Source organism: Rhea americana, unplaced genomic scaffold, assembly GCF_003343005.1.
Source record: "Rhea americana isolate MKP2758 unplaced genomic scaffold, rheAme1 scaffold_132, whole genome shotgun sequence".
Classification (NCBI taxonomy): domain Eukaryota; kingdom Metazoa; phylum Chordata; class Aves; order Rheiformes; family Rheidae; genus Rhea; species Rhea americana.
This window is the reverse complement of record NW_028185395.1, coordinates 2,572,168-2,592,198: the sequence shown is the minus strand read 5'-3', so window position 1 is coordinate 2,592,198 and position 20,031 is coordinate 2,572,168. Positions and strand designations below refer to the sequence as shown.

The window sequence follows — 20,031 nt, the reverse complement described above, 5'->3', positions numbered from 1 at the left end:
ACGGGTGTTCCTAAGAAAATGCATGCTCCGGAATATTTTTGTCATTCCTTGTTTGTTAGATAATGCTTTTTCTCAGCCATCTGCTGTAGAGCACTTAGTTGAAAGTTACTATTCTAAGGAACACTTTCAGACTGTAGTATCCCAGTAAAGAAATAAATTAAGTCTGCTGAAACTCAGTGCTGTACATAAACGAGATAATCATTTTTTTCCTTCCTTAGCTCTAAAATTAACAAATGATGTCTCTTCTGCTGTTACTTTGGGATAGAAATATGTATTTTTGTATACTGCGATGTTTATACCATACATTCAACTTGGTCTTTTTCCCTGAATATGGAAATAAATTCTAATAGGCTGGTATAAAAAGCATTCCCCTGTTGAGCTTGCATGTGCTGGAGTGTAAGCAAGAATGTTGCAATGCTTTGGAGGCTTCATGCTGAAGAAAAACGAAACTAACAAAATTCTAAAAATGTCAGATTCTTAGCTGATATAACTAACTATAAATTGTTTGAAATCAATGCCATTATGACCATTTGAACCAGGTCACAATCTGACTAAAAATTACATTGGAGGCACAAAGATTTTTTAAAGATCTCTTGAAGACTGACTGTATGATTTCTGTTGTGACTGCTGGAAGGCTTTAGCTTTCTGTTGGCTTCTTTGTTTTATTTTGACTTGTTTTGTGCAGTTACATTGTGATATGTTGCTTTGGCTCCTGTATGCATCAGTTAAGATTTTTTTGTGCTTCAAATATTTGATTTTTTTTTTTTTGGCTGAAATTTGAATATTGTCTTAGAGGGCCTGACAGTTTTAAAAAATAATTTTAAAATCTATTATTTATAATTAAATAAAAGATTTGTAAAATGGATTCTACTCACAAGAATTTGAGAAAAAATAATCTTTATGGATCAAGGGGAGTAACAAAAAGTATCTGATGCTGAAATCTTGTTCACTTTTTAGTATTTGGAGTTCAAAATATCTCTTTTCTCATTAAAGAAGAGAAAAATGTGGATATATTTAAAAGGGAAAGTTGGTTATTTAAGTGTGAGATAGTGAACACTTGAATCCAAGCAAGTGGACATAGCAAATGACTGGCATGCCAATCTTCTCTTTTGAGTCAATGTCTGTACTAACAACAGAAATAAGTGTTTTGCTAAACGTTTGGTTTTAGAAAGAAGTGTGATGATACATACTGGCCTGTACTACCCCAGTAATTCTCACAGAAAGCAGTCCTATCTCCTGTCCTATCTACTCAACGTGAGATGAATGTCTTCTACTTTAATGGGATCCTTTGAGACCACTGTTCCAGCAAAGTACTTAAGTGCATTAGTAACTTCTAACATCTCTATTTATTTTTTTAAAAAAACAATGTCTTTTAAATAAAGCCCAGGCTTACATGCTTTGTTCAGTTAGGGCCATGTTGTTCAGGAGGACTGAGATGTTGGCTGTCTAAATACACACAGCGACACAGAAGCTCCTTTGCTTTGGATTAGTCTTTGTGAAAATACAGCATTACACTAATCTTGAAATAATCTTTTTGAATCGCAAAATAATTCTTTTGAGGGGGAGAAGAGAATGAAAACCAAATATAGAGAAGAGTGTATATTTTTCTATGTATATACCGTGGCTTTGCAGAGTTGCTTTTGTTATCTGCGAAGTTTTGGCAGGGAAGAAAATGAACTATGTATTTTTTTTTCCTGCAGGACTGCTTTGTACTCCAGAAATGTCAGCATTTATTTTTACTTCCCAGAACTAAGCATGATGGGATCTTAATTTCAATGTAACTTTTATTGAAATTCAATTTTATTATTTTGTCTCCTGCTCTGTGACAGTCATATTCAGGAAGGGTAACACAGGGCAGAGCAAGAGAGTGCAGATGCAGCGTCCAACTTCCCAGAAAATTCATGTGAGAAAGATGCTAACCATGTGCCCACCTCTTTCTTTTGCAGCTTCCCACAATCCCTTTGCCACCAAGTTGTAGTTTCAGGCTCATTTCATGGCCGTGTGTGGAAGACGGTCACATGTATTTGTCTTGCTTTGTGCAAGAGAGCACCCCATCACTGCAGGATTTGTTGTTACGTTGTTATCGTTGGGTGAAAGGTAGTCCTGCGAGGTTTAATAAGAAGGCAGTGTTTGACCTTGTGGACCTGCTCTGATGCTCCTTGATCTTAGTGCAGCAGGAGCTGGCCTAGAGTCCTCTTCGCAGGGGCTGAATACAGCATTTTCTGTCCCAATATGGCACCAGCTCTGCTGTGGTGTTTCCTCCTTCATAGAAGATTTTGAACACACACATCTGTGTCTTGGGTTGAGTGGGATTTAGGCATGCACAGGTACTTTCCTGAATAGGATTGCTCTCTGGATGAACTGTGTTTGTTTTGGGCCAAGCTTTGAAAGTTAGTGTGAATGTGGTTAGAAAGGGCATTGACTGCAGAAGAGGCAGCGAGGCAGAACCTCCTCCTGAGTGTGAGGATGGAGGTCGGGGTGCTGCGGCCAGGTGCAGTATGGGCTTGGCTGAGAAGACCTACATGTGGAGGGAGAGGGAATGATGTTCATACTACTTTTAGCTATGGTTACCCTGACTTGGCCAAGGAAATTCAATTCTTTTTTGCTTTTATGTTCCATCAATTGAGTAGTGTTTTTGGAGATGGTTTATCTTACCATAGTTTTCTAAAGATGCAGGGCCCAAAGTTCATCATCTGCATTTCTCTGTAGTAAAATTAACCATAGAGTTAACTAAGTAGAATGAAACAGACACCTCCAGAAAAAATAGGTCTGACTTACCTCAGCTACGTATCCCTTAGTGAGGGAGAGTGGAGAGTCATCATGAACTCACAGCAGAAGACTGACTTTAGGTGAGACACCAAGATGAGAGCTACAGTGAAATGAGACAAATTCTGCTCTTCCAGGCCACAGTAGTTTATCTGTGCTCCTAGCTAGCCCTATACCAGCCCAGGAGTGAAATATTTTTCAGGAAGTTTGGCTCTAGGCTCGTTTCCTCATTACAATTGGCACTGGTTCCGAACTCTGCACTTGTGCTGCACTGTGGGGATCTGAATGTGAGGTTAAATCTTATAGCAATTAATTTAGCAAGACTGATTTTGATCTGGCCTTTGACCTGCTCCCTCTGTACCACTGGATGACTTTTATTTTCGGTCATTCTGTGTGTTGGTTGCTATTTAATCTTGCGTGCTAGGGTGAGGTGTCTTTCTTAGCCCCTCTAGCACTAGTGCTGGGACATTAAACTCTGCAGTTTTTCACAGGCCTTTTGCATTGATCCATCCTAACCTGTGGCTCAGCATGCCCGTAGGCACCTGAGCAATGTGACTTTGCACTTTGGAGCCCAACCAGTAACAGCTATTTGTGTAATGGTAGGTATGAGCTTTCTAGGCAGTGGAGACTAGAGAGGCATCCACAGAAGGAAATTGTTACACTGAGACTAACATCTCATTTATGAACTTTTCTAAGCACCTGCTTTGTGCCTGGTTCGAGACAAGATTCAGACCTAGATAGTTTGACAAAAAAGTATGATCTCGTGAGATATTTTGCCCATGTGAGGTATGCAGTTCTTGCACTGACTACTGAAGGAGCCTAGACAAATACCTTGCATTAGCTGCCCACCTGTGGATAGCTCAAGTTAAGAGAGATTAGCCCCTGTACATTTAAACATTAGTTAAAACTTTGGAGTTTAGAGTTTTGGAGCAGCAAGGTCAAGCAATTCACTGCTAAAATGGAAACTTTTGATAAAATTGGTCTTGGATTATGAGTACCACAGCATACTTGAAGAAGTAGCTGTGTGGTGATTTAAGTTACTCAGTTTATATATCCCAACTGTAAGTTAGAGAAAGGTCAGAATTTCACTCTGAACTCTGATGATTATGACTGTTCATCCCTTTGATGTCCACACAGGGCGGCAAAGATTCCTGCCAAAAGCAGAAATATCAGAAAATGTTGAGATTATTTTTGGTACTTACTCTCAGGTTCTTCCAGAACAGGTTGGTGTGGCTGATGATCGCTCTGTATTTCTGTGGAGTGACTGTGAGTCGCAGCTGCAGGGATACTGCTCCACATGTTGTCCCCTTTTCTTTAAGGCCATCAATGATGTTCCTTTGTAAATCCATTTTCATACCAGAACACCCCAATGGGGTGCAACTGCACGGCAATTACATTCCACCGTTCTGTATGGAAAGCTGTTTCTAAAGAAGGATACTAACAAAGGCATTTTGAAAAGCCTTTGGGAACTAGAAGTAGGCAGAAAATGATGCTGTGTCAGGTCCTCTCTAGCAGTTGGTGAAATGGCTGATCATGGTTGTGCCTGTGACACCGTTCCTATTAATTCTGCTGCGCGGCACTAGTGACTGTATAAAGTAAGTGCTAAGTGTCACTGAAGTTAACCATGGACTTCACTTGTCAAGGACAGGGTTGGTAGCTTTTTCCAGCTCTGTTCTGCTCTGAAATACCTGTTTTCATGATATTCAGAGATCATTTTAATGGATCCCATTGAGTAGTTTTTATAACCTTAGATATCATTAAGTTGCAGTTTGAGCCTGCAAACCTAACAACTTTGCTTTTGATTGTGTATGTTAGCATATTTCTATTTCTGTACACATTTCATGCTGGTTTTGTGAAAGAGTAGTGGTACTTTAGAGCATGAAATCTAGCATCTTTTTTTTTTTTCTTATTATTTTCAAACCTTACAGGGAACTGTAACTTTGGAATTATGGTTAAAGTAGTTGTTTAAAGTTGTCAGTTATAGAGCCTTAAGAGATTTAGATTTCTGTTGAGACACACAGCTGTGATTGTAAAACAAAGAGTGACAAGTCCAAATTGATATCCTTTGGCAAAAGAAATTCCCGTGGCTCAGCCTGCCAGCCTAGATTTTGTGTGTGGTCTATGCCCACAAGATACATCAAGATTTTATTTTGATTTCACTTTGTGTTAGACCTCTGAGCAGGTCAGCCATTGCTTACTAATTGCTTATGTCCTTATTTGCTGGGTATTTGTTATTATTGTCCATGTGGGTGGTAAAAATGAGCTTTTTGGGAACAGTGCAAGATGATTTGAGATAAAGGACCAACTTTTTAAACTTCCATGAACTAGAGAATACCTAAAGTTCTAGATCTAAATGTGTGCTTCTCTTCTCTAGCACTCTTTCAAGAAGCAAACAAATATAAAATGTCTTTTTAAGCAGATTGTAAGGCAACAAGGAAATCTTACATTTAAAGTTGACAGGGCCTTTTACTGATGTGGCATCTGTGAAGTCTTTTTTTTTTTTTTTTTTAACCTTCCTTTATTTTGGGAATTCATTTAATCTAATCATTATACAAACTCCTTTCTATTACTTCAAAAAAGCAGCTTTTCTGGGTTCGATGATAGTTATACCAATCCTTACAGCTGTGAATGAGTTTCTGAACAGTTTAAGAAAATACTCAAAAAATGCTCCTAAATTGTGGTAAAAGTTAGTAAATGAAATTTAAGGAGAAAATTACATTGATATATCTAAAAAGAAAGCAAACAAGTCCTGAGGTATAGCCAAGCCTTTACGTATGTCAGTAAAGATTTGTGCAATATCTTAGCTCAGTCAGTTGATCTTACTGTGAGGTACTGCCCTTGAATCTTTTATTGAATTATTTAACATTTGTTCTTTTGTTTCTAAAGCAAGAGTCAATGCAAGTAATATTTTAAATCAGCGTGCTGAAGTGTGCATATTCTGTATATCTAATATGTAATTGTTGTCTCTTGTTTCTGTAATGCATTTGCATTACTATGAATCAATTTTATTATGCTTCTCTAGCGACTATTGCTGCCTGCACGCTGTGATATATTTGCACTGTTGTAGATATATATATATATGCATACATATATATAAAATGATATATTATATCAATCATGTTTTTTTCAGGTTGCTTGATACCTTTGTAGTTTATGCTTACTGGTACAGTGGACCTGAGTAAAAATGTGGGATGTGAGGCATTCTGATGACACATTACAATAATAGAGAGATCTTTGTATATTTCTGTATACTTAATACCCACAAGAGATTTGTATGTGCATTATTTTCCAAACTAGGGCTTTGTTTTCTGAGAATAGAACATTTATGATAATGTAACAAAAAAGAATCAAATAAAGTGTTATTATTTTCAGACAGATGTATTTGTTCCTGGTCTCTCTGAAGGGACAGTGGCAGGTGCGTTGGTAGTGATATGTTTTCATGTCCTGCTCTTAGGTGGATTTTCAGGTCCTGCTCTTAGGGGCAGATGGTAAGGACAGTGAATTGCCTGCTTCACGTGTACATTAAGATGGTTTCCCCTATCTCCCAATACAAGTGGATTACAAAACAGTTTCTAGTAAAAATTCATAAAAACGTGAGAACAGCCACACTGGCTCGGGGCAAAGGTCTGCCTAGCCTGGTACTGGGCAGTGAGCAAGCACCACATAGGGGAGAGTAAAAGAACAGGGAAAGCACCAAGAGGTGCTTCTCTGACAAAGTCTACACAACTCAGGGACTTTCTGAGCCAGTGGGATTGCCATTGTATTAGCTTGCCTTTGATGGAGTTTTCTTCCATAGATTTGTCTGATCTCTTTTAGAATCTGCTGTTCACAGAGTCACAGAACAGCAGGGACCTCTGGAAGGGACCTCTGGAGATCATCTAGTATAATGTCTCCTGCTCAAACAAAATCTGTTACCCTTGGGGTAAAGTTTTTCCTCATGTTCGGATGGAGCTTAATGTGTTTCAGTTTGTGCCTGTTGCCTCTTGTCCTATCACTGGGCCCCACCAAAAAGAGGCTGACCCCATCCTCTTGACACTCTCTCTTTGGTTACTTATACACATCGATAAGATCTCCCTCAGACCTCTCTTCTCCAGGATGAACAGGCCCAGCTCTCACAACCTTTCCTCGTATGAGAGATGCTCCACTCCCTTAATCATCTTATCAAACATCTTCGCTGGACTTTGTCCAGTAGCTCCATATCTCTCTTGTATTGGGGAGCTCAGAACTGGACCCTGCACTCCAGATGCAGCCTCATCAGGGCAGAGTAAAGGGGCAGGATCACCTTCTGCGACCTGCTGGCAACAGTCTTCCTAATGTACCCCAGGATACTATTAGCCTTCTTGGCCACAAGAGCACATTGCTGGCTCGTGGTCAACACCAGGACTCCCAGGTCCTTCTCCACAGAGCTGCTTTTCAGCAGGTCAGCCTCAGGTATGTACTGGTGTATGGATTTATTCCTCTCTAGGTGCAGGACCCTGTACTTGGCTTTGTTGAACTTCATGAGTTCCTCTCTGCCCATCTCTCCAGCCTGTTGAGGTCACTCTGAATGGCAGCACAGCCCTCACCTATCAGCCTATCTACTGATACACCTATCATCAGCCACATCTTCTTTATCTTGAACACTCTACCTGGAAGTCCAATCAGCTCATGCTTCTTGTGTTGAAGGAGGTAGGGAATGATCATTCCTTCACTGCCTTCTGCTTGGTACTCTGGAATTTATAGATTTCCTCCCCTTCACCCCTTTTTGCAAGCTGAAGATAAACTATATTTCCATTATTCAGCTAGTCACATCAGTATATTCCTCATTTTAGAAAAAAAATTTGTCCCATATTCAGCCACAACACTTGCACTAGGCTCTTCTGCTGCCCTCTGTGCATGTTCATCCTGTCGTATATCATGAAAGGTCTTCTCAGCTAGCTCACAAAGTCAGTATGTTTCCTCTCAAATTTCTCCTGAAGATCCACATGGTCCAAGAAATGACCTCATTTACTGTTTCTACCATTCTCAGCAGAGATGTGCTGAGATCACTGCTTCTGATTGCAGTGATGGGAAAACTCCAACTATGTAAGTCCCCACAAACAGCAGTGTCAAAAGAAGGGTTTGGTTTTGGATTTCCATTTTCTTTGTTTGGCAGTGTTGCTCTTTATGCTACTGAGATGTGTGTCAGTTTTAAGATCAGTAAGGATTTAAGGTCACAATATTGCTGTCCTTCCTCCACCCCTCCGGCCCACCACCACAACAAAATTGCTTGATCTCTTGCCACAGTCCGAGAGCAACAACCATGGGTTTTACAAGTCAGCTAAATGTCCAGTCTTGGATAACATGCACAATGATTAGAGGAAAAATAACCCAACAGAAGCAATAGGATTGCAATTTCAAAACTAAGGGCAAGATGATTTTCTTTGTGCTAGTTTTATAGACCCGCAAAAAATACTGAATTAGTGGAATTATGATCTTGGGATCACAATAGATGCCTTCCAATGCCAACTCTTCAGAGATCAGGAAGGGAAGAGGAGGAAGAAGACTTAATTGCAATCAGAGTGGCAACGTAAATTAATTTTTAAGTGTATTATGTCATGGTAAAGGCCATGAACTAAGCCAGCCATAAACATCTCACCTACAACTGTGCAAAAATTAGTATACCTCATATGTGATTAGCATCTGCTATGTACTCTAAACAGAGTCATAAAATAAAGATCATTTGAAAACAGAAGTGCTTTGTGTTTCATTTTCTAATACCTATCCATTTAAAACCTTGTAAAGCAGGCTGGAAGGTACTGGAACAGAGGGAAGCTTCTGGGATAGAATGATCACTGAGCTTAACAGAGAATGATAAAAGGATCTCTGCAGAGCCCAGGTGACCAATAAGTGGCTGTTTTGCTGTCAGTTGCCAGCACTGAAACCTTTTCTTAGGAGAGTCATAATAAAGGGCTTGGCTGGGAAATGTGTGTTGCAAGTTCTGTTTAGAGCAGAAAAGCTGACAAGAGCTGAATTACTCAAATTAACACTAATTGCATTTCTTTCTTTCCCTTCTTTCTTTCTTTTCTTTTCTTTCTTTCTTTCTTTCTTTCTTTCTTTCTTTTCCTTCCTTCCTTCCTTCCTTTCATAGCCTGGTTTCCTGTATGTTTTTCTTTGCCTTGAAGATTTATTCAAGAAGTAGTTCTGTGAATATTTTATGCACTGTTAACTTTGTGCAGTGGCGTTCCTGGATACCTGACATCGCAGTTTTGAGCCTCTTCCCCCACTCCACTCCCCTGGAGAAGGCTGAGAAAGAAGTCAAATACTTGATCTCTTCCACAGATTGAAAATACTATCAACACATGAAGCTGGAATATTGTCAGACTCTGTGATGTCAAATTGAAGTTGCAGTGTTAACCTCCTTTGCTTCTTGGACATGGTCATTCTCTTGTCCCACTAACTTTCAGCTGCCAACTCCTGTACTCTGTTGGGCAGGTGCCTTGGTTGAATAAAGCTCCACCTGTTTCTGGGACCTCCTTGCTCACCCCACTAGCATCCTTAGAGTCAAAGGTTACATAGATTTCATAGGAGTCTTACGGGTGCCTTTTTTGTTTTACTTCTGTGGGAGAATCAGAAAGTAGCCTCCAAAGTAGTTGCAGGCTACTTGGACTTTGCTTTTGACTTTGCTGATTCTATTTTTAAGACCTGTATGCTAAATCATGGTGAACCTTCTCTTGCATGGGATGTAATGCCAACTCTGGAAAGGGTGACAAGCAGGAGATACCCTACTCCATGGCAGGTGAGAGCATGTGCCCTTTGGAGAACCTGATCATGGTTTACTTCCCAGACTTACCTCCAGTGAAGCTGCCTGGGAACATAGGTGACCAAAATCACTGAATTGATAATATCTGTTTCCAAACCACCATTGGTCTATTCCTTGGATAGCCAGACCCAGCTAACTTAAATGGCCTTCAAACCCAGGAAATTTCCCAGAGTTTCTATAATAAGAAAGAAGGAAAATCCACAAGAATGTTTTGGATTTGGCCTATGTATTTTCCCTTTATCTTTTTTCTTTCCTTTTTATTTTCCAAACTGATCTGAACTATTTTGTTGCTAGTTGGTTTTAAACAAGTCTATATTTTCTGTTGTGAGTACACAAGTATGTGGAAATTCTCTTTCACACTCTCTGCCTCTCCTCGCTCACTCACCTTCCAGTCAACAGGAACAAAAACAGACCAGACCACTGGTCTGCAATTCCCCGGAAATAAGGCAACATAATGAGAAAATTCAGCTTGATTTTGGCTGTTAGTGTCAGTACAACAGGACTGACTCACAATAAAGGTATTTGGGTCAGTTTAGTGGTGAGGTGTTTAGGTCAGATGAAGTGAAATGTTTTGATTCAGGAATTCCAGAGTTTCATTTCAATTAGTTTGATATATCAGTATAAAGTTCTTCAGAACTTCTGTTTTATAAAACAACAAATCCTAACCTTTTGTTATTCTCAGAGATAAATGCACATGTTGAAAGACACCTGTGAGACCTGATTCAGGGAGAGATGGACCCCCCTTAAGGGGGCCCATCTTCATCTAGTATCTTCTTGAAGGGGAATTTCCAGGTACTGCAGTGAATATGTCAAAAAGTGTGCACAAAGCACAGGAAGTTAGCAGATAACTACTGAAAGAGATATACTGCTCACTGGAAGAAAAGCACTTTCTTTTCTTATCCTGCTCACCTCTGATAGGCACATAGAAATTTGACCGTTCTTTAGCAGGAGGAAGAGCACCAAATGACTACAAGCACTTGAACCAAAGCAGCATCCTCTTTTATAGCATCTGTCGACACTGCTTTATAGAAAACTCAGTTAGTCATAGTACTTGTTTGTATTGTACATTGCAGCAAACAGTTTTTCAGTCAAAGTCTATCTGTCTTTTAATACTGAGGACAAGTTCACAGCCTTGTCTTCCAACTCTGTACCTGGTGCAGTACACAGCAACAGGGACCACCTTGTGTATTGACACTGGCCTTTCTCAAATGCTTTAGAAGAAAGTTTGGAAAGGGGAAAAGAAAAAGTCCATAGCGTAATAATGAACTACTCTGCCCCAAAAGAATTTTTTTTTTCTGGCAGAGAGCTGGTCAGAAAACTCTCATTTGAATTTCACTTTTAAGGAAGGTTTTGCAACCTGCACCTAAGAAAGCTAATCCTCCCTTTCTGGATTCACCTGGTAGTTAAGAGCAATTTCCTGGGAACTGAATTTGTGTCTCAATATCATCATTCTGCCTCATTTAACACAAGGAATCAGATGAAGTTCTTGTGTTCTGCCATCTGAGCTGTTGAATGGCAGGATGGTACAGTTTTTATGCTTTCCTCTGCAACCTGGAGTTTTGAAATGTACTTGAAAATGTGGGTCACGTTTCTGCCCTAGTAACAAAACCTCAAAGCTACAGCTTTTGAAAAACTGGTAGCTCACTTGAGATTTGTGATAGGACTGTGTGATTTGGCAGCTCTCTCAACATGGGAACTCAACAGTCTTTTTCCACTTTAGCACCTTGAATGAAATCTTCCTTTTGAATGGGTACTTTGCCAGAGGTGTGTGATATTGACTTTAAGCATCCCCTTTCTGGAGACATTTGGGAATCTGATCTGCAGTGAGTGGGCACATTAAAAGGTACATTTTCAGAGGCGTTTTCAGTTATATCCTTTTTTTCAGATTGCTACAGTTCTTCTTTGTTGCTAGCACCCATCTGCACTCTGCTCCTTTACTGTCCTAGTTTTTTCCTCTGTTAATTCTGCCTATCAACCAAATATAGATTTCCTGCATTACATCAAAATGTATGAGTTCTGAGATGTTTTCCTTGGCTATGATTGCTTTAATAAACAATAGAATTTCCTCGCTCACTGCAGAACCACACAAGGAGTCATCTGCAATGTCAAACATTTTCTATTTAGCTATATTAGAAACAGAAGCATTGATTGCAGAAAGCTCTTATGATTACAGACAGTTTAGGACTACCAAGCTTTCATGATTTTAAATATCATTTATTAGTTGTGTAATAGCCTCATCAGCACAAATGCTCTGTGTCACAGAGAATTGATTCCTATTACTGTAGCACCTTTGCTGATGAAAATCAGGAAGCTGACCTATCTTTTTCCCCATAAAACTATTTAGAACTTTTAAAACTTATTCCACATTAGCTGTACAGAGATGTAGGTTTGCAAGTAGAGTTGAGTTCAATGATTACTGCACAATAAAGAACAAATAAACTGCATGTTTCCAAACATAAGAAATATTTTCTAGTTGTACAGTAGCTTTTTTTGAAAAACATGATTTCAAACTCCTCAGTGCATAGGCACATGAATAATTTCAGCATAAAGTATATTTGTTTGTGGAATTAAGGCTGACAGCTTCACACTGCATAGACTACACAGATACCTAAGGTGAATTGAAATACGCAGCCGGCCAAGTTTGTGTCTACAGTACTTGTTTTTGAGAGTTACAGACAGCTATTATAGATACTAAGGATAAGTCTTCATTTGTGCATCTCATATTTGCTTACTAAAATTCACATTATCAGAGAGGTCTCATTGTATGTTTATCCTGTACCTTTTGCTAGACAACTTTCTGGTCACTGAAAGACACAGGGCTAGATGAGCCTTTGAAATGACCCATATGGCCATCCATCTGCTCTCAGGGCATCATAGGTGCACTAGGACTTCTTTCCATTATAGAGATTAAATTAAGGTAAAAGAACCAGTCTGAAATATTAAAAACAGTTTTAAACTTTCCATTTTAATTTCTCTTCTCAGTGTTGGACAGTTCTTCATAAAAACAACAGCAACAACAAAAAGAAAGGACATAAAAGACAGAAAAAAACTATATAACATCCCATAATTTGAAGCTCTCTACTGTTAGGTAGAGAAGCTTGTAAATCTATCAATGTAAAATAAATGACCAAACTGCTCTTATCTGCTGGCCAAACTGTGAGCTCTAAAATAAAACAAATTGCCAGCAACCAGAACCTCTCTATTTTAGTATGGTGATTTGTCTCTGGCTAGAAAAACTAACAGAAAGTGAAAAAAATCTATGCCAGAGCAGTTGTGTTCCCTGAGTTTTTCAGTGAGAAGCTCTGTACAGCATCTTCAGGCATTAACCAAAAAACCTGGGGAACAAGAACAGATAAATGTGGCCTTCTCCACTGCTGGCGTTGCTGCAGACATGTGCATGTGAGCTGCCTGCATGGCTTCCCCTCATGGCTGGGAGAGAAGTAGGCCTTTCTGGGCAGTTCAGTTCACCCTATTGGGAATGTCTAAAATAGTCAGATGATTTCCAGCCCAGAAGTGTCTTTTTGTCTCTGAGGACTGTAAATGGAGGCCGGGGTGACTAGCTCAGGTGTGGGTAGCCCACACAGTGGGTGTGAAAATGAAAAGGGTCCCATACTTCTTTCTGCAGCCCTGTGGCTGAAGCTCTGGTGCCCTCCTCTTCCAGGTGCTCTGCTACAGCTTTACCTGCTACCTTCAAATCCTCAACAACTTTAGTTGTTGAAACAGGCTTTTAGTCTATTTTTACCAGCTTCTTTTCTCACCAAAATGTCATTTTTAAGGATTCTAGACCATTTTCCAAGTATATTTTGGCAGCTATGAATTACAGTCTCCTCTGGCCATTTAACACAAATTTCCAAAATTGCCATTGTCCGTTAGGGCTTTTTTATTATGACTGATCCCTAAGTCTTGATTTCTGCGTGCTGTAGCACTACTGACGACTCTTGCCTGTAATCTCAAATGTCCAGAGCAGCTACATGAGCAGCTGCCTTGGCATAGCAGACTGTTGAATTCTTTGTGTCTCAGCACACACAGGTTAATGGTTTTTGCAGGGAAGACACATTCCTGGGGCCTGCCCAGCAGCAGCAAGTGGTTGGCAAGCATTTGGTCCTTTTGGGGCTAGCCTGCCATCAGTGTGGCTTCATTGGCATCCGTCATTGTGCAGGCTGTTTTGATAGAGGCTGAAGCAGTTATCTGGAGTTCAGCATGCTGTGCTTTACTGGGCTGAGTTTCCAGATTAGATTTTGCAGAAGAGAACACACTATTAAGTCGAGGAGGTGTTACCGGAGTTACATCACACTACTCTCCATCACCCGTACCGACATGCATCTGATAATTATTCTTGTAAAGCCAAATACTACTCCAGCATGTTTGGCAGGGGACAGGCAGCAGGACCACTAACCTCTGCCTGCATTACTGGCACCACCCCTGCAGAGCAGTCTGGGAGGGTGAGACAAACATCGTTAAGCTGTTACCCGTCTGAGCCTGTTCTTCCAAAATATCTTCTCCCTCACATCCCCCTTAAATGTTGTGTTGCACACATTAGTACATCTGTCTGCAGAAAGAAAAGCCTTTTGGTATGTATATGTGGTTCTGCCCTCAAAGTGCACCAACTCTGGAATCCTAATTTCAATCCATGCTGATTATTTGCTATAGAACTACTTAGGATGACCCTTTTCAGTGTGGTTAGGACTACATCCTTAATGTTTCTACATTTGCATTCTTTCTCCCAGCATGACTCTTGCATAGGCCCCATTAGCTGGTGAATGCACTTCATTGTTGCACCAGATTTTGCAATGTAGTGTTATCATGATTGAGTTATACTTAGGCCTTCCAAATTTAATTGGACTAGACCCTTAAACCTCCCTGAACAAAGACCTTCAGAAGACTGGTCAGTTTAGTGCTCATGTTAAAGTTAATATCCTACTGTATTCAAATTATATTCCTGAGCTTATTGTAAATATGAGATAATCAAGTTTTATGAATTTTGCCCACTTGGATAGCAATCATCATAAAAGAGTACTTGAAAAAATCTCTAAGCAGGCAGATGTCTTCATTTCTCTCTTTTCTTCCTGCACAGCTCTACACAAATATTGTTTTCTGCCTAGCCGATGGACATGGCTTGCTCTTAGGACTTACATTACTGATTTTTTTTCTCAAAGAAGATACTCGTAGAGGCTTTTTGTGGTAGTATCACTCAGATGAACCAGGACAACATTTGAGCTGCTGAACACTGAACACACTCAGGAGAAAGCATGCAGACTTGACTGGAGACCCAGGAACTTCTCTCACGTCTAGTAAAACACAACAGGTTTTATTTTAGGTATTGACTTGGGCCACCGGGGCCTGTTTCTTAGCTTGATTTTAGTGCAACTCTGGGTCAGCAGCCAGAGGCCCCTGTTATATTAGGTGCAGTGCCTAGTGGATTAGGGATCAAATTGTCATGTGCAGCTCCGTGCCCTGCTAGTATAGCGAACAAGGGATGGGCAGCATCCGAGTTACAGCAATGGAGGGACCAAGCAGTGCGAAGAGCAGGAGGACTCTCATTCAGACCAACTTTGTGGTCAGCTAAAATGTTACCATTTCCTATGTCTTGAGGGTGGGGGGAAAGCAGCTGCAGCTATGTGAAAGGAAATACTGGTTTCTTTTCAATATTCAAAAGGGTCAGTGGTCTATGTAAAGCCATGTATAATCTAACAAATACATGGCTTTTATATAAATCAGGCAAGTGTGAGGTAATACTGATACAAATAGTAAAAGGGCCGTGTTTTCTTTCAGAAGTGTTACTGACTACTTTCTCATCTGTGGGGCACTAATTTCCTGGGAAAGAGAAATATGAGGCTTTAAAATAAAGAATAATAGAAAATTTATGAATTGTATTAGTTCTTTTATTTCTTTGAAAAATTGCACAGTACTAGACTACTGAAAGAATAAAAGCTGTGATTAACTTTCATTAGAAAGGACTCAATGTGAGGAAAAAAAAAAAAAGACCTAGAAATCATAGCTATTATAGAGTATGAAGTTTGAGTTGGGATGCCTGGCTGATATTTCCTGTTTGAGTAGGTCCAAAGATTGAGAAATTCTTGATGGAAGTTTCTAGTTTAACAAGCTGTGGTGGAAAAGAGGACAAACAGGTTAAGGGATGTATTTTTTTCCCCAGATTACAAGAGGTGTTAGAAAGTACTTGTCTAGCTGTAGCATATCAAAAACAATGTTGCGCATGTATTAGACAATTTTTAGCAATTGTTTTCCCACCTGTCTTTCAATGTGCTTACTAACTATGATTCCAGTTAGTAAAACTGAATTATGGCGAATTGTTACAGGCACAAAATAGGCTATGAGGTGGATTGGAATCAAATGCGACTACTTATCCATGTTAGATATGCTGAAAGGTGTTTCCCAATAAAAAAAAAAAAAAATCAAAGAGGGCAGATATCAGAAATTTTTGTTAGGTTCCTATCACGTTTCTAAAGCAAAAAGTGCTTTATTTCTCAGCATAAAGTAGATAGTTTGATAGCTACATCTCTACTGTCAAGTTTGTTGAGGATTTGAGCTCGCATATGAGCCCATCTGCCTGCACAGCCACATAACCTGCGAGTGATTGATCACTAACACCTGCCCTTTATGTGAGACTCTGGTATTTTTAGGATTAAGCTTTTTTCTCACACTCTGGGCAATAAAGCTCTGAACTCACACTGGTGAGGAAGGGAGATCTCATCCTGCGCATTGCCTGTAACACGACCACTCCCAGCGTTTGACTTGCAGAGCAAGCCAAGAGCAGATACGGCATAATAGCCTCCTAGGAGCTGTCATAAGTCGCTGGGGAAGTACAGGAAAAGGTTTCATGCAGGTCCTTACCTTCACGCAATGTGCGGCGGTAGAAGCACCAGGGGACACCAGCGGGATGTGGCACAAAACAGCAGCCCTGCTTTTCACACTGCTGAGCTGTGATGCCAGGGTAGCCACAGTTTACTCTGGCTTCAACCTCAGAAGGACATACTTTCCTGACTGTGTAAAACAAACACAAAGGAAGAAGGCCATATTACTTTATGTTTCTTTTTACTGGTACAGTATTGTTCTTCTTACTCTGACTAGGGATCCAAGGAGCTGTAAATGAGCAAAGCTGACAGCCCAGGTTAAAAGGCCCCTGCCACAGAATCTGTGGTTATCTGTAACCCGCTCATTAAAACTGCTTAGTAGCATGATGGGTAGAGACCTAGGTTCCCTGCTGCACCAAGCGCAGGTACTTGTGTGGATGATGGTGGGGGTTACAAATCCCTGGTGAAAAAGGGGTTATACCAGCTGGAGCTGCTGAGATGCAGCCAACTGCCTTGCAGGGTGCAGGGTCTTTGTACCCCCCATGCCCTCAGGGGTACAGCTGGCTGCATTTGTGCCAGCAAACCCAAGAGAGGAACTCAGAGTGCTCACCCCAGAGGGGACCGTCTGCTGTGCTCTAGGGCTTAAAGCGGGGAAAATCCTGCCTGGCAGGCACAGATGCAGCTTTACATTTTTATAGATCTAGTGATGGAGTGAAAAGCCATATGTCCCATAACAGCACTAGGGATGTTGGCTTTGGACCAGGGTGTTGCCCAGAAGTGGCCCAATGCAAGGAGCTAACCCCAGTGCATCCTGGCCAATGTAAAAGAGTTGGCTGCAGGGAAGGGGTGGAAGGACCTGCCATCTCTGCATGCAGACTTCAGTTACAGAAAGGAGGTAAGTTGTTTAGGCGGAAAATCACTGCAACTATTCAAGAAAATGAAGGAAAAAATTGATATAGGAATTCAAATTTTCCAGTAGAGATTTACTGGAAATCCAAGGAGAAAAGGATCTGCCCTGGGGTAGTTTGGAGATTTCACTTGATGATTACTGACAACAAAACAAGAGAGAGAGATAACAACCAAGGGAACTTATACTGAACTAGGCAGAAAGGGAAGTAAGTAGCAATTACCAAAAGAGCCTGAAGAAAAGAAAACAAAAAACTAGAAGTTGCAGAATGCAAGGGTCTTTTTAAAAGGCATTAAACAACTGCAGATGGACTCATCTACTGAGGACTTTCTGATTTCTTTGCTGTGCAGTACTAAAGTCCTCATTAGCTACTTAGAAAACCTATTTAAGTAGGTGCTAAAGATCCCTTGCTCAAGACAACAGCTGTCAGTGACACATTTTCAAATGATCAGCTTGGGTTAGTTGATAACTGGAAGCCCGAAGAGAAAGGAAATGGTTGCTGCAAGGAGAATGGGATGCAAGACTGATGGATAAGCAAGATTTGACTCTGCACAGTACTACCAGCAGTTTTCTAATAGATGTCTATGCCCATTTGGCTGGCCTTACAGTAAAAGCAGTTATTCCCTAGTTGTACACATTTCTGCATAATCAAGCAATAGGCAGATCAGTGTTTCTAATACATTACCTCTCCTGTCTTTTGGAGAGAAGCACCAAGGAACGCCAGGGACTGAAGCATTGAAACAGCATCCCGCTCTCCTGCACTGTTCTGCTGTGATTCCTGGGTATCCGCAGTTCTTCCTCTCAGCGGGGGCCGTATTACACTGGCATCTTGCTGTTGAGGACAAAACTAGTAAATTACTAGGTGTCTGTTTGTACACTTGCTGCTGAAAGTCCATTCATCAATTATCTACCGGGAACAACCAACTTTCCCTAGACTATGGCAGTCTTGCAAGTATACATTTTCTGTGGCTTGCTGAGATCAGTACATGAGCATTTTTAAATCTGCTACTGGTAAAAAGATAGCAGGGGAAATGCTAGACGTGTTACAGTTGGAGTGAAACTCCCACCGATTTCAGTAAGGTCTGTACTTCACTGACTGAGAATCTGTGGTCTCACCTGCAGCCAGCCCAGCTCAGCACAGTGGGGGTCAGGGATAAAATGGTAAAATATATAACTTCAAACTTTACACCAGTGAATGTTTGTTGTTTTGCCCATCTCACAGATTCGCAGAATATTTGGAGTAGGAAGGCACCTCTTGAGATCATTAGGTCCAAGCCCTCTGCTCAAGTAGGTAAGCTAGAGCAGGCTGCCCAGGACTGTGTACGGACATATTTTGAGTATTTCCAAGGATGGAGACTGCACAGTCTCTCTGGGCAACCTGTTCCAGTGTTCAGCCGCCCTCACAGTAAACAAGTTTTTTTCTCATGCTCAGGTAGAATTATCTGTATTTCATTTTGTGCCCATTGCCTCTCATCCCATCACTGGCACCACTGAGAATAGTCTATCTCTATCTTCCTTACTCCTCCCCACCAGATATCTCATTTGAAGAAAGAAAGAGTTAGAGATATTAAAATAGGTGGAAGGATGCAAAATCTCTGTCTTCAGATGACCATAAAAAATATACGATCATGTACAAATAGTTACAGGTGTGCTTTCAACATTTTAAGTCCACCTCACAGTCCTCCTCAACCTAGAAATTCTGGAGATACCACTAGAGCTCTGTTACTGAATTACCTACTTTGCACTTTTTGTCTAAATGATTGCCTTTTATTGAGGAGGCAGATAGATTTCTTTGAACTTGTATTCACATGACAAAGTAGCATAAAATAAATGTCAGAGGACTAGAGACAGAGCTAGTTCCTGCAGTCCTTCTGGAGGAAAGGTTTATTTAGTAAACTGGATAAATCATTTCAGGCATTTCTGCACCTCTACCTTTATAGCAGACTCCTGGTTGTTCTGCTAACATAAGAGTTCTCCTGGAGTCTGTTCCTGATGTCAATATACTACATACACAAGTGTATTTTTTTGCCACAGATTTCTCTGCAAAAATTAAAAAATAGACTCTAGCTTCTGGACAAGCACCAGAGCAAGATATTCACTATTTGATACATAGACTGGAGCTGTCCTCCTGCTGCAATTACAATCAGTAGCATCAGGCCCACATACATACCCATCAAGGCAACACCAAGCAAGCGTACTTACTTGGTGGCAACCTTGCTTCTGTCAAGGTGCTGAGAGCTACGACGAGGATGATGGAGAGCACACAGATCCCTTTCAGATCCATTGCTGTCAAGAGCCCTCAGGCCACGGACTACTTTGAGCGGGAAGGCAGATGGAGGTGAGGTACTTTCCACTGAAGTAGCTGATTTTATACACTCCTTGTGTTTGCACAGTAAGATCTGATAACATTGTTCCACACAGTACTTCATGTAGAGGTTGTGTTTTTTTTCTTTAATTAGGAAATGTTACCGTGTATTCTGATATCTCTGATCCCTGAGATAAATTTGCAGGTTTTTGAGATCAGTTATATTACTGTGCAACTCTAACTGCCTCAGTCGACTTCATTAACATTAGAGCGTTTCAAATCTTTGAGCAACTTTAAATGGTTGCCACTACTGAAAATACATACATACATACATACATACATATATATATATATAAAAATTGTAGTTTTTATATATATATATATATATACACATGCATGTGTACACACACACACACATTGTATTTTTTTATATATATATATATAAATATATATATATATA

General features: G+C 40.4%; 1 protein-coding gene across 1 annotated transcript; it reads right to left on the bottom strand.

Annotated features, from left to right (window-relative positions):
• Positions 1–15,353: 15,353 nt before the first annotated feature.
• LOC146599820 (trefoil factor 2-like) lies at positions 15,354–19,675 on the bottom strand. Its single transcript, XM_085297956.1, has 5 exons — positions 19,590–19,675; positions 19,469–19,557; positions 17,952–18,098; positions 16,400–16,549; positions 15,354–15,361 (listed from the first exon to the last, which is right to left on the bottom strand). The coding sequence occupies exons 1-5, from the start codon at positions 19,673–19,675 to the stop codon at positions 15,354–15,356; spliced, it is 480 nt and encodes a 159-aa protein (XP_085154082.1).
• Between the last annotated feature and the right edge of the window lie 356 nt (positions 19,676–20,031).

Excerpts from the sequence above, each read along its gene's own strand:
- LOC146599820 (XM_085297956.1), bottom strand. The coding sequence starts at position 19,675 with ATGTTATCAGATCTTACTGTGCAAACACAAGGAGTGTATAAAATCAGC. Across the intron at positions 18,099-19,468 it reads AGAAGCAAGGTTGCCACCAA|CAAGATGCCAGTGTAATACG; the intron begins GTAAGTACGCTT and ends TGTCCTCAACAG. Across the intron at positions 16,550-17,951 it reads CTCTCCAAAAGACAGGAGAG|TCAGGAAAGTATGTCCTTCT; the intron begins GTAATGTATTAG and ends TGTTTTACACAG.